This window comes from Schistocerca cancellata, chromosome 1 (genome assembly GCF_023864275.1).
Source record: "Schistocerca cancellata isolate TAMUIC-IGC-003103 chromosome 1, iqSchCanc2.1, whole genome shotgun sequence".
NCBI lineage: Eukaryota > Metazoa > Arthropoda > Insecta > Orthoptera > Acrididae > Schistocerca > Schistocerca cancellata.
The window spans coordinates 256,821,034-256,836,911 of record NC_064626.1 but is presented as its reverse complement, the minus strand read 5'-3'; the positions used below and the strand labels follow the sequence as shown (position 1 = coordinate 256,836,911).

The window sequence follows — 15,878 nt, the reverse complement described above, 5'->3', positions numbered from 1 at the left end:
CCACTCCTCCTCCTCCTCCCTCCTCCTCCTCTCCCTAACCTCACTCTTCCTTACTCTTCACACCCACAAAACATTTACCTTAGGGCAACAGCATGTACAGGAACTGTAGCCCAAGTTTAAGAGTACAGCCGATCAAGCTTTGTTAAGAGATTTACCTTGTTGAACACTTCACAATTGGAGCCGTCTTCCATGTTTGATGGCCTCTATAAACAAATTTCTAAAAAAGCGGTGACATATATATGTAAAACAAAGTGCAGAGCTATAGATAAGGAGGTGATGAATGAAACATTTGTCTCTTAAGATGATAACAGTATCACACTATTTGTAATGGAACTTTTGTAAGACTAAGACCTTACTGACTGGACATGGTACTTTGCTTTACACCTTATAACATATTCATGGGTACTGAAGTTATTATTTATGTATACTACAGAGAGAACGACATGACTAGCATATGGACAAGGGCAGAAATGTGCATTTTGATAGGACAAACACACAAATTTTACATCCATCTACTTTGTAAACAGTGTGATTTGCGAGCCAGATACAGCCGACAGCTGCTGATGGTGGTGCATGCTGCCAGCACCTAAACCACTTAGAGGAATATGTACCACATGCACAATTCACTTCGTTTCTGAGCATTCAGAAACATGCTGAACTCTGCACACTCAATGTTGACGTTTGAAAGCACAATCTGTCTGCCGACAGCTTTAGGGCTATTTCCCGTTCCAACAGTGTATCATCCATGGGAAGAGTGATTATTTAAATGCCTCCATGAATGCTGTAATCAGTCCAACCTCGTCCTATGGGAGATATGCAAGGATTGTAGTATAGTACTAGAAACTTTGTGAAAAGGTTTCTTCATGGCAGTTTGCATCTCTCTTTATGCATCCACCGGTCACTTATGCTGCCCTTCTCTGTATCTGTCAAATTTTCCCTGTTGGTATTATTTATTACAGGTCCCACACATCTGAATAATATTCTAGGCTCGATGGCATGAGTGTTCTGTAAGCAACATTCTTTACAGATTGGCAGCATTTCTCTAGTATTCTACCAATGAATACTAAGTCTACCACTAGATGTACCTAAGAATGAACCTACATAATCCTGTCAAGCCTGGCAATTCAGTGGTGAAGTGCTTGTCTGAAAAAATAAGATATCATGGGATCAAATCCCAGCCAGACCACAGAAATTTTCAGTCTGCCTTTGTGACGGAATTGCCCCGAGCCATCAACAAATTGAATTTAATTACTTGATATGACTGCAAATTGTTATACCCAGGTACTCGTACAAGATGACAGATTCCAACTGTTACTTTTGTATATTATATTTGTAGGGTATACATGTTTTCATTTTGTGAACTGCACATTATTATATTTTTGAACATTTACAGTTGCCTATCTTTGCATACTTTTTATATCTTACTGCGATCCAACTGAATGTTTGTGCAGCTTTTTTTGGTCACTACAACATTTTAAATAACATCATCTGCAGAGGCTGAGATTGCTATTAATACTGTCTGTGAGACTGTTAATATACAACACGGATAGCAAAAGTCTCAACACACTTCCCTGGGGCAAACCAGAAGTCAATGAGTCTCCAGCCAAAATCATATGTTGCACCCTCCATATCATGAAATCCTCAATCCCGTCACAGATTAAAACCACATGTTGCATCCTCCCTATGACGAAATCCTCAATCCAGTCATAGATTTCACTTTATGATCTATACAATTGTACTTTCAATAATAGAGGGGTATTCAGACGAATGCTTTTCAGAGTCAAGATACTAAGACCAGCTGTGCTACATGGAATGTGCAATAGTGGTTAGTCCCTGGCTGGCATGCTGCGGGTCACCAGTTCAAATCCATGGCATGCTGCGGGTCACCAGTTCAAATCCAATCTCCAGTAAATATGTTATTTAGCGTTTATCGTATTTCCTAGGAGGTTACTGATGTTTTTAATTTTTTTTTAATTTTGCTTATTGCAGAATATTCTATGGTTGTATAAATAGTAGCACTGTGAGTGCAGGATGTAGTTCCCGTCTGGCTGTACGCGAGTGTCTATAATAAACTTGGTTTCAGAACTGTGTGTTTTACTTCACTGATGACCCTGCTTTCAGATTTTGACTCAGTTGTAGTTATGACACAATGTTGTTTGGTGGAGATGCTGATTATTTCAGAACATCGACATCACCACAATTCTAAGTCAGCTGCGTATAAGGCGTTCATCAGCATTTTCCGGAGACAACAAAATGGCTGAAAGGGTTCGCCCAAACTGCCGAAGACAAGAGGTGGGACGACATGATGTGTTTGGAAAATGTGTATTACTTTTACTGTGTGTCAAAGCTTAACAGTGGTTTGAGAACAGTGAATCTAAGTTCAATAGCCCAGACAAACTCCAGGATGAAATGAAAAGCACATAATCAGTAGGAAGTGCAATTAGTTTGAAGAGAGAGAAAAACAACGTCACAGGGAAATGACAGTCTTACATAGGGAATGTTTCAGCACTGTCACATTGTGGATGCCAATATGACAAAAGTCTTACATTTGTTGAAAAGAGTTGATCTTCCAGTAAAATATGTCACAACAACAGCGGAAATCATCAAGTGGTGACACCACATCATGGAAATTCAACAAAAGAGCTACACGAAAGTGGTATCACTCACAAACGTGCCCCCTACAGCAGTTTATGGCAGCCAGAACAGTCGTACAGAGTAAGTAAGAGAATGCAGAAATTAATCTCCACCTCATAGGTTAAAACATACCAGATAACAGATGTTTCAATATTCAGTACCAATCTCCACCACAAGTCAAATGCACCAGGTAGAATGGATTCACTAATGCCACAACCATCAATCAACAACCCAGCACACAACCACCACTGATTTGCAAGTAAAAGGAAAAGCTATTTGAAGGACATAAGACAAAGTACCGGTATGTTTCCACTGAGGGCGCACTGGACACACTGTATGCAACTGCAAAGAAAGATGACAAATTTTTGATGAATAATATATCACAAAACATCAACCATCACGAAATCTATTCACACTAGTGAACTGCAAGTGATTATAGTTTAAGTGTGGGACAAAGCACACTGGCATACTCTAGTTGAGATCACTCCCCAACACACCACATCCATTCCATATCACATACAGAGATATCATCCACTCATCTTGTCACTGAATTAAGCAAAACTAAGTGAGATGAAGTCACCTCAGGTGAAAGTCTTCCTTGGACAGCAGTTACCAAGAAGTCAGGAAATCTAACTAATGTCATCAATTACTGTAATACTGAATGCTTATTTTTGTCAACTATAGAAGACTATGTTCAATTATATGAAAGAAACTGTGCTGAAAGTTGCAAATGGGAAATATCTCCAACTGACAGCAACCTGTATTGCAAGATTAACTATCAATAATACAACACAGTCATTCAAATTTGTCATTTTATTTGAATGTAATCATAACGTTATTCTCAGATGGGACTTCTTGCAGGCATCACAAGGAGTCAGACCGTAGAAGATCAGGGCTCTTTGATGAAGCTATTCCAACGCGCACATATAACAAAGGTTGCTCGAGTGGTTGTTTGCCACTGAAGATGCTGTATCCAACCTTCATCAAGAACTGAGCCAGAGTCATCAATCAAGATGCACTGTAAAGCTTTTGACAGTTGCAAAAAGCTACTCAGATGCACTAAAGAAATTTATATTCCAGTGACCATCACAAGCACTGCAGTTGGTCAACATTGCAGCAGTAATTGTCAGAAGGAGCCACAACTCACCCCTAAAGGTACATGCATAGGAAAAGCAGAACCAATAAAGGATGGGCCGCTCAGTGTCATCAACAAGTAATCTTGCTGCATTATCACTATACACAACGCAGTGGAGGAAGTTACTATCACACTGCCAACACATCTGGCATAACCAAGAAACTTCATCGATGAGTGTTAACAGTTCTAATCTTTGCATACTTTCAAATCCAGAGTGGAGAAAAGAAAAACCAAGTGGCCCATGGTAAACGTTGTATCAACATAACCATCCACCAAGAAGTCAGCATTTGTATAGGGTGTCACTGGCTGAACAAAGCATAATTTGAGGAGGAAGGGGAGAAGATGCTGCAAGATGACGCTACTGAACCTTCAGCAAATCATTTGTCCTCTCCTGATCTTTGAGAAGACGGATGACACATGGTGTTTTCACGTCAAGGCACTCAATAAATTCGTTATGCAAGATTGTTTATCTATTGTCAAGCATTTCTGACACCACAGACAGCATGAAAAGATTAAAGTAATTCTTGATTGTGGTTATGCAGACAGGATACCAGCAATTTAAATTTGACAAGGCTGACAGAGTCAACTGTCTTCATAGCTCTTGATGCCCTCTATGAGTTCAAAATTATGTCATTTGGACTACGTAACGCTCCGGCCACCTTCGAGCATTTGACGGACAACCTGCTTGGACACATTACATTGACAATGTGTGTTTGCTGTATAAAGGGCAAGTGACCTGGCTGAGAACTGTGTTTAAGAATGTTCAAATGACAGACCACCACCTGAACCTCAAAAACTGCCTATTCATCACACGAGAAATAATATCTCAGGGCATCTAGTTAATGGCAACGAACTCTGTCTCAATCAAGAGCAAATGCAAGCAGTCACAGATTTTCCAACTTCTCAGCACATTCATGACTAAAGCAGTTCTTGGAATATGTTTGTGCTATCAGCAATTTATAAAACATTTCTGTACCACGGCAGGTCCCTTACAAGAACAACTGCAGGGAGACACCAGATTTTCCTGGAATGAGATTCAAGAAAGATTGATTGTTGTCTTTAAAAAGGCACTAACAACTTCTCCAAAATTCACACCAATGCTGATGGTTATGGGATAGGTGCAGTACGGCACAAATTCATGAGGCTGCTCAAAAAGGCGATAGCTTGTGAATTCGGAGTCTTCTCTAAGCCTGAGATGACGTACTCTACAACCAAGAAACAGTGCCTTGCAGTTGTTCGGGCCATCAACGAGTCCAAGTATTATTTGACGAACCATTCACTGTTGTGATGGACCACAATTATATATGCTGGCAAGCCTAAGGGACCCACTAGGTGAAGTGATGAGATGGACACTGAGGCTTTGGGAGTACAAAATCACAGTGATATACAAAAGTGGATGCAAGCAGAAGAATGCCAAAAACCTTTCCAGGAATCCTTTGGCTGAACACAGCAGCATGGATGCAATCTCATCGCTACATTAAATGACATTGCTGCTGAACAGAGAGAAGATTGAGCAGTGCTGAAAACCTTAAAATCTTGGCGGAAGAACCAACCAAAGGAGAATAGCAACTAATAAACAGAGCATTGTATAAGAGGAACTACGAGACATTGAACCATAATAACCAGCTATCATGAAGCGTTTCCATGACAATCCAATATCTGATTACCTGGCATTTATGAAGAATTTAGACAGAAACAGACGTAGGTATCTCCGGCCAGTATGAATGTAAAATCTCATGGTGATGAATCAATAAAATCTTCTTGGGCTTCCACTGACATCAGATAGTTAAAATCCCATTAAATGAAACAACAAGTTAACTGTTACTAGTCACTGTTTTATTTATCTCCACGAGGTGTTTCAAAAGTTTAAACCTCAATTAGTGGATTTACATTAGTTAGTATGACATTTGTGTGTGTGTTGTGTTACAATTTTTTGGAGAAACAAGACACTATTTCAGAACATGGTTTTGGGTTTCTTCTTAAAAAATTAAACTTATAGCTAACAGTAAGTATAAAATAAGTAGAACAGAGTACCGCATTTACTCGAATGTAATCCGCACTTTTTTCCGTTTTTTTGTAATCCAAAAAACCACCTACGGCTTAGAATCGAGTGCAAAGTAAGCGGAAGTTCTGAAAAATGTTGGTAGGTGCCACCACAACTAACTTCTGCTGTCGAATACATGTAGCGCTACACAAGCATGCTTTGCAGGCACAAAGATAAACACTGGCGCGAAAATCTCTGTGTCAGTAAATAAATTTAAAAAAGGGTGGAAGACGAGCTTTTTACTCCACCCCGAGTTTCGATCACTGCATTTTCTTAAATTATCCATCGAAGTAAATACGAATTCCGTACTGTTGATCTTCGAATGTAGCAGCATTTCAATGTACTACGAAAATCCGACTGGCAAGACTGTTTGGGATGTTTGTCAATATGGCAAACTCTACGTTCTGAATTTTTTCCTACCTGTGAGAAGAGATTGTTGCTAATAGGAACTTTTATGAACTGTGAATCACATGCAGTATTCTCTACACCATAAGAATAATACGAATATAAACATTTTGCCATGTATTCTTTCGTGTTTGCTGCTATCTGATTTAAACCCTGTCTGCCTAATAAACTATGAAACTATAACGACAACAACAAACATGGAAGAATATACATATCATGTCATGTTTATATTCGTATTATTCTTATGCCTAATAGTGATACAGTCAGAAATAAAGCACGGCAATTGACTAGATTTTAAAATCTAAGATGACTAATTTCTGTGCAGAACGTAATGTACTAAAGAGGCGTCTGCAAAGATTTTCAAACGGAGAAAAATTTTCGCTGAACTCTCGTTCAGAACTTCTATCATACGCAGTATATTATTTGGTTCTTGTTGATCATTATCAAAGAAAGCAGCAGTGTCAGTAACAACAAATAGCAGTCTCTTGCCATTGTTTCACTAATGAGACAATTCCCCCCCCCCCCCCCTCTCTCTCTCTCTCTCTCTCTCTCTCTCTCTCTCTCTCTCTCTCTCTCTCTCTCTCCAGTTGTAAGCAGCAGTAGCATGCACAAAAGCAAGCCATGCCACGAGCGGCGACAGGCCGTAAATACTCATTATCAGAATGCGACAAACAGTGCATGACACAGTACAGTAATGCATTTTCAGCTTAGAGTGACGTAAACACCTATAACAAAGAGAACGGCACTTATCAGATCAAAGAAAAATAAACAATCAATTCAAACCAGACGAAGCACGTGAAAAAGGAAGGGTACCCGTATAAATATGGACTGAGCACCTGACGCATAGCAATGGCTACCTGGTAAAGCTTAACTGCTAAGCTTACGACTCGAAGCAAACTACTGTAGCTGTATCGTCATTCATTTGACCTAAATTGTGTCTCATATTACAATGGACCAACTTTGCTTCAATTTAGAGGTGCGGCCTAAAACTTTTCTCTCCCCTTGAATTTCGAGTCTCAAATTTCAGGTGCGACTTAGAATCGGGAAAATTTTTTTTCCTTTATTTCGAGTCATTTTTTAGGTGCAGCTTAGATTTGAGTAAATACAGTACCTTCAGTGGTCACAGGTTCCTTTCACTGTCATAACACATCACATGTATACTGACATATTTGTAAACAAATATGGTGTCTGGAAACAGCTAGGTGCAAGGTTTGTATAGCAAAAGAGAAGACATTATCGCAAAGTACAGAGAATATACATCATAACAACATTATTATAGAATAATTTTTTTAAAGGATTTGAATGTGTTTGTTTTGAGGTGTCGAATACATGTGTTGGAATACATACTTCAAGTGCCATATAAATCAGATTTTGTTGCTATGTAAAGTTTGCTCTCCTACACTCTCTCTTTCCACCCTCTCTCTACCTCTCACTTTCTCTTTCTCTCCTTCTGCCTCCAGCCTTTCATATCTATCTATTAATCCCAATCAAAATTGTTATTTATGTATAATTTTACCGCTGTAGCCAATATGATTACTGTACTTAAAGTCTGTAACATTTCACCTGATTGTATAAACAAGTATAAAGTTCAAGCTGTTTTAACTTGTCAAAATCTGATTTATATGCCACCTGAAGTATTTATTCCAACATGTATTCGACACCTCAAAACAAACACCTCCAAATCCTTTAAAAAATTATTCTGTAATAATGTTACGGTGTATATTTTTTGTACTTTGCGATAATGTCTTCTCTTCTGCTATATGAACCTTGCACCCAGCAGTTTCCAGACACCATATTTTTTTACAAATATGACAGTATACATGTGATGTGTTATGACAGCGAAAGGAACCTGTGACCACTGGAGGTACTCTATTTTACTTATTTTATACTTACCGTTAAGATATAAGTTTAAGTTTTTGTAAAAAGAAACCCAAAACCATGTTCTGGAACAGTGTCTTGTTTCTCCGATAGACAGTGCCACAGGGTCCTCCAAAAAACTCTAACACAACACACACACACACACACACACACACACACACACACACAAATGTCATACTAACTAAATCCACCTGATGATGGAGGTTTAAACCTTTGAAATGTGTCATGGAGATAAATAGAACGGTGACTGGCAACAGTAAACTTGTTGTTTCATTTAATGTCAATAACAAGCACGGTAAAGCCTAACCTGAAATGTTCGCATTTAAAGACATTGGCCAATAAGCACTCAGTGTACACTGATGTTTAACAGAGACATAGGATACATTCGCATACAGCACAGCGAAGCAAGACTCAACAGGCTCCACACAGTTATTGCTCCTCCACAGCTGCAAGACTGAAATGACAATGTATACGGTGTTCTTAATTCAAGATGATGACACTCAGGATGACTACATGAAACACAAACTCAAGGACCAAAGAAGCAAGACATATGGACCCTGAATGCCCAGGAGAAAGATAGTACTGTAATACCAAACAATGGCCTGTGAGAAACAGTCCGAGACTAGGTATGAATTTTTACTCCTGTGCAGAATGTGGGAATACTCAAAAAGTTGCAGAAGCACTACTTTGGGTCGTATCATATCCATCACTTGTCAGACATCACATATACCATAGGAACTAATTACCATCCTTATGGCCAACCTGAAAGCACATATAGCTCTCCTTGATTATCGCCCACCCTATTCAGAGCCATGGAACTTTTGTACTGTCCATGGAATCATCATAAATCATGATGACTTCAATGTCATTCTGTTTGTCTAATTGTGTACTACTTTCAGTTACCTTCTCTACTACACTGCTGCTGTTCTTTGTTCGTATGGTCCACGTTTCATCGAGCTATTTTCTTTGGCAGTGACATAATGCAAAGGTTACTTTCCTCCTCTCAACAAATTGTGCTAATTTTAAAATTGTCCACACATGAAATTGCATACCACAGTTTCAGTTTTTCCCTAGCCTGTTTTACCAACTGCTTCCAATTTTCTTTAAAGATGTTGCAGCCATCTCACTGCAACAATTTTTATTTTATTGTTATACGGTTCAGAATTCACTGTATTTCATATCAGTCTGATATCTTTTGACATATAAAAAGGTTATTGTACTTGGAAATGGCCTATGGCTGAACTCTGGATCATATAACAATAAAATAAAAGTTATTAGCATCAGACAGCAGTACCGTCATTAAAAAAATTACCATGACTATGGTTCCAGCCAAAATAAAAATTACACACAATCAGATTTTCAACATTCATAAGGTAAAGCAAATTGCACAAATTTTATGAGTAAAATATTGAATAAGGATGTTACCTCTATTTTTAATGTGGGAGAATGGAAACACCAAGATCGACATCTGATTAGTCATCTCTCATCATGACCACATAGTCTTCATTATCTTCGCTGCTGCTGTCCTCATCGTCTGATAAAAAAATCAGTATTATAAACTGATTCTTCTCTTACATCTTCTTCTATGTTTGACCTTGTAATCTCTTTCCGCATGTGGTTCACAATGTTCTTGCAATTGTCAGACATTATTCGTGTGACAGCCTCATTTAACAGCCTCTGAGTCTCACAACGTAAAGGTTCTGTTTCGTTGCGCTACATCTGCTTTTATTTGAGCCCAGACGAGTTCAACTGTGTTGTAATGGCAGTGGTACAGTGGAAGACATAATGCTCTGGCCATGGTTCTCGGCTACTGTATCAAACAACATAATGAATCTTCTGTGGCTTGTATCGTTTCCCTAACTCCAGAAGTTCCGCTTTCTGCATATTCTGCTCAGAGCTTATTTTATTATCTTTCAACCAGCTGACTATTTCATCTCTCCTTGCAGCAGCCGCTGGTGCCTTATTTAATTGTCAGAATGGTATGGCGCATTGTCCATTAGAAAAACACTACGAGAAGTGACGTTTGGTAGCAAACAAGTAACAAACCAGTCTTTGAATGTGTCTGCATTCATCTACTCGTGGTAGTCAAGTTTTTTTGACTGCAACAACATCATAGCACCGGGCACAAAACCATTTATAGAGCCAGCATGAACTATAATTAGTCACCCTCCCTTACCAGTTGGCACACTCAAAGTTCCGTGGTGCGTGTCATCTTTCCGTGCGACGGAACGTGCACGACACACGTTGACCCATGTTTCATCAATCCATATTACATTTTCCAGATTCATTGCTAAAACAACATCTCCACGCTACAATGCCTCCACCGTTCCATTAATAACTTTCGTCCTGAGAGCTTTTTCCAGTGGAAGCCAATTTTTTTCAAAACAATGGAGAGACTTGTCATTCTGCTTGTGAACAAACCACTGTCCAACAGTGATGCTATGAACTTGTTAATTGTCAGATACTCCTTCCTGCTGTAGTACGCCTATCTACACTCCTGGAAATGGAAAAAAGAACACATTGACACCGGTGTGTCAGACCCACCATACTTGCTCCGGACACTGCGAGAGGGCTGTACAAGCAATGATCACACGCACAGCACAGTGGACACACCAGCAACCGCGGTGTTGGCCGTCGAATGGCGCTAGCTGCGCAGCATTTGTGCACCGCCGCCGTCAGTGTCAGCCAGTTTGCCGTGGCATACGGAGCTCCATCGCAGTCTTTAACACTGGTAGCATGCCGCGACAGCGTGGACGTGAACCGTATGTGCAGTTGACGGACTTTGAGCGAGGGCGTATAGTAGGCATGCGGGAGGCCGGGTGGACGTACCGCCGAATTGCTCAACACGTGGGGCGTGAGGTCTCCACAGTACATCGATGTTGTCGCCAGTGGTCGGTGGAAGGTGCACGTGCCCGTCGACCTGGGACCGGACCGCAGCGACGCACGGATGCACGCAAAGACCGTAGGATCCTACGCAGTGCCGTAGGGGACCGCACCGCCACTTCCCAGCAAATTAGGGACACTGTTGCTCCTGGGGTATCGGCGAGGACCATTAGCAACCGTCTCCATGAAGCTGGGCTACGGTCCCGCACACCGTTAGGCCGTCTTCCGCTCACGCCCCAACATCGTGCAGCCCGCCTCCAGTGGTGTCGCGACAGGCGTGAATGGAGGTACGAATGGAGACGTGTCGTCTTCAGCGATGAGAGTCGCTTCTGCCTTGATGCCAATGATGGTCGTATGCGTGTTTGGCGCCGTGCAGGTGAGCGCCACAATCAGAACTGCATACGACCGAGGCACACAGGGCCAACACCCGGCATCATGGTGTGGGGAGCGATCTCCTACACTGGCCGTACACCACTGGTGATCGTCGAGGGGACACTGAATAGTGCACGGTACATCCACACCGTCATCGAACCCATCGTTCTACCATTCCTAGACCGGCAAGGGAACTTGCTGTTCCAACAGGACAATGCACGTCCGCATGTATCCCGTGCCACCCAACGTGCTCTAGAAGGTGTAAGTCAACTACCCTGGCCAGCAAGATCTCACATCCAGCATCTCTACGATCGTCTCCATGGGAGAATAGCAGCCTGCATTGCTGCGAAAGGTGGATATGCACTGTACTAGTGCCGACATTGTGCATGCTCTGTTGCCTGTGTCTATGTGCCTGTGGTTCTGTCAGTGTGATCATGTGATGTATCTGACCCCAGGAATGTGTCAATAAAGTTTCCCCTTCCTGGGACAATGAATTCACGGTGTTCTTATTTCAATTTCCAGGAGTGTATGTTGCCTGATAGCACTTTTGTCGAAGTTATCTGTTTCTGTCACACGACACAATCTCTTCCTTGACTTTCCAGGCATCACAATAACAGGGCTCACATGTGAATTGGCAGCCTCTATCATTTGTGACACCCTTCACTGTCACTGTAGAGATGTTCAATGCTTCTGCCACTGTCAAACACTTTACGGTAATATCCAAGAATGATTGCCTATCGAAGTTGCGGTGTCCAAACATTAAATATCGCACGTGCGATCGTAAATCGATCATGCGACTCTGGTGGCGGGTGTTGTGATCAATTATTTGTGATCGTCATTTTTATCTATTTTCTGTCATTCCCTTACTTGCCAATTACATACCTCCGCGAATTATTTGTGAGCTGCTAGGGAATCCCAGACGATTTATGTCGTGAGTGAGTGGGATGTCTGCTGTTCTTGAGGATTCTTCGATGGATTCTCTCACATGGGAAAATCTAATTCCATGTTTATCCAGCGTAGAAAATTGTTCGAGTTTTTGTCGCAAATATGGATTACTACCGTATGAGGAAAGAAGGGACTGTGTAGACTGGTGGTGCGAAGTGTGTAAAATTCCGTAAGAACAGTTTCGATGCTGAAATACCATTTACAATTTCATTGTGGACAGTGTGGGAAACAAACGAGTAGCAGGAAGAATACATGGTTCTTCCAGACTATCCATCCAGACCACTGTAATGGACTCTCACATGATAACACCGACGACGAGTAAGCTAACTCATAACGCTTACCACCTGTGTTGCATGATCGATTTATGATCACACGTTCGATATGTATTGTTTGGACACCGTAACTTCGATAGGCAATCATTCCTGGAAATTACCCACTTTACTCACTGATATTGAAGGCCCACCATTATCCTTTTTCCGTTCAAAGTAAACAAGCAATCTGTATATAAATTCATGTGCTTAGGATTTCAGCTTAGCTCCTTTCCCAAAAGCCCTCTTCTCTGCACTAAAGACAGCCATTTTCCACTTATACACACTTTTCCACAGCAAGAAACTCAAAGTAGTTGTGGAAGTCACATGTATACATACAGACCTGAACATAGCATATGGCGCAACTGACAAAGCACCAGTCGCCCAACACTACAGCGTTGCCACGGTAACAAACAGAAGCTCACAGTCTGATTAGCCGTCGTGGATATGCGAAGCATGTGCGCCATGGCCACGTCAACTGCCAGAACTCTTCTCTTGCCATATGGAGTATAGGTATTTGATTATACATTCACATACCAAATCATTCTGAAAAGGCTTCCTATATTTATGAAAACAACTCACCTGGTAAGATTATCTGCCTCTAAAGCTGGCCCAGTTAGTTTCTGTGTTAAATGTGGCTTCAAATCAAGCAAATAATCATTTGAAATTGTTTCAGAGTCACTGTCTGACAACTTCATATCAATGGGATCTGGAAAGATACACGAAATGAGAAAGCTAAACAATAAAAAATTCTCACAGTACATAAAACACATTTTTAATACATGGAATACAAACCAGGAGACTATAAATATTAACTAAGAAGGCTATATATGTCAATGGAAAATGTCAATTTGAAATTTCTCACATTAGTACAAGGGACAGAAGAGCAGAAGAAACAGAGTTATTCAAAAGAAGCTGGTTTTTTGCATCCTTAGGACTGAAGAAATTTGAATCAGCACACTGCACAATCAAGTAATGAAACAATACTTTGAAAAATGAAAATCTGTAATCCAAGACTGTGGACAAGTCTGAACAAATCTGGTAAACAAGCTGAAATTAAGATGAAGATAAACTTGGTAGCAGAGTTTTACAATGGAACTGATACTGAAGTGTGGGTTAATAGTGGGCTAGTTGACAGGTGTGGAAGAGGATAGGAACCAGGACAGTTTTCATGTTGTCTTTATACAACAAGCAAGCATTTCTAACTTCTTGTGATGTAATGAATAATCCATTAAATTTCAGGCATGCAGCCGTGCAGTTACTACTACTTCAACTGATATTTCAGCCACATATCTTCCGGCCATCCTCACAGTGAGTCACAAGACAGATGACAAGCTGTCATGACGGCCTTATATGCTCTTCCACAGCAGTACCACATCCGTGAGTCACAGGTGCTGCTCGGTGGCAAAGAGGTACACCTACACAAATCAATCCATATTTGGTAGCTGCAACACTTTGACGACTCCTCTGCAATTTAGTTACACCAGGAGCCAGATTCCACGTCTTATCCAAATTAAAATCATATCACTGTTTATGAAGTTATCAGTGAATCTAGTTTCTAAGGCTTCCTTGAAAACAGAATCCCAAACATAAAAGGTGGATGTGAAGATCTTCATGTTACTGTAGTCCATCAAATGATCTGTACCAATATAATGTTCTGCCTCAGCTGTCTTGACTGGCTATAGTAAGCATGCGTATCTCCAGTTTTCCACCAAAGCCTAAGAGAAAGACAGGCCGCGGCGCATACATTATGAAGGCAGGACTAAACTCGCTCGCCTCAGCAGACAGAACCCATTTCTAAACCTGCTAACTTGCAGCTGGGTGTGTACGTACTAAAACGAACTGCATCTTCTAGTGGAATCTGCTGTTATGAAGTCTTACTGATAACAGTACTATAACAAAATTTAAGATCAGTACCCAATACAAATGGTGTAACTGCTTGTTTACAGCCTTTAGTCTCTTCTGATTAACAGTCCTCATTTCATACAAGAAGTGGTGCCTTATGCGACTGGTAATCATTTTGGCACGGTTTTCATTTTATTGTATGGCAGTACAGCTGAAACAAATTGTAAGTAGGCATATGAACTTCCGATATTTGTAGGACTAATAACAGTAAGACTCCATAATAGCGGATTCCAGTAGAAGATGCAATCCTCGTTTGAATGTACAGACCTAAATATAGGTGTAGAAATGTAGTTTGTCTGCTGAGCTGAGCGACAAAATGAATGAGCTGAGCGAGCAAATGAATGAGCTGAGCGAGCAAATGAGGGCAGGCCTACCTTGGTGACACACACATCGCAACCTATCTATCTTTCTCACAGGCCTTGGTTCCACGCACCTCTCAGGAATGGTATGTGTGGTCTAACCTGTGTATTACTTATCAGAATCCCCACAAGCAATAAATCATCCTTCACATAACTAAGTAAGGCTGCAATCTCCACAGCAGACCGGAAGATCACCATAACACGGTTGTTGTCAAGAATATGCCTTACCTTCAAGGAAAGAGCACCCACTTCTTTTTGGGATTCCATTTTCATAGAAGTCATAGAAATTAGACTGACCAATAATTTAATAAATTGAGGTAATGGTTTTAATTTGGATAAGATGTGGGCTCTGGTTCTTGGTGTAATTAAATTGCAGGGATGTCGAGGTGTTACCACCACCAAATATACACCAATAAGTAAATTGAGTGTGTGAACACTTTCATCACAGTTGGTGCATGTGTAAGTGTACCTCTTTGCTACCGACCAGCATCTGTGACCCGCATGCACAGACCACCACAGTGGAGCATATAAGGCCACACCTGGAACCTTGTCATCAGTCTTGCAACTCACTCTGAGGATGGCTGGATGATTCATAGATAAAATATGAATTAAATGGTAGTACTTGTGCAGCTGAATGCCAAAAATTTAATGGATTACTAAATAAGCAAGTCAAAAAAGAAAATCTCCCTCAGAATTTTGCTTCATTTACAAAATACAGATAGGTTGGCCAGTATTTACTTCCAAGCGCAACAACTCTTAGCACAGCTGATTGAAACATAGTAAATAAAAACATTTTAAACCTAGCTTTCAGACAAAATGGTTCCTTCTTCACTGGCTAAAAGAAGGAGTGGAGTTCAGGTCACTTAGAATCTATGCTGAAATGGTAGTTTCAAAACAAAAAATAGATTGAAAGTGTGAGGCGTGAAGAGAATGGTAAGGTGAAAAATGTGCCCACCATGGACAAAAATAAATAAAAATTCTAACAAGTTGCATTGTATTGAATTGTGCTT

General features: G+C 40.6%; 1 protein-coding gene across 1 annotated transcript in view; it reads right to left on the bottom strand.

Moving 5' to 3' along the window:
- LOC126170759 (WD repeat-containing protein 76-like) overlaps window positions 1-15,878 on the bottom strand; it is a 185,287-nt gene that overhangs the window by 95,454 nt on the left and 73,955 nt on the right. The window contains exon 5 of the mRNA XM_049920750.1: window positions 13,187-13,313. Within this exon, the coding sequence (XP_049776707.1) occupies window positions 13,187-13,313 (127 nt within the window). The remainder of the gene's footprint in view (window positions 1-13,186; window positions 13,314-15,878) is intronic.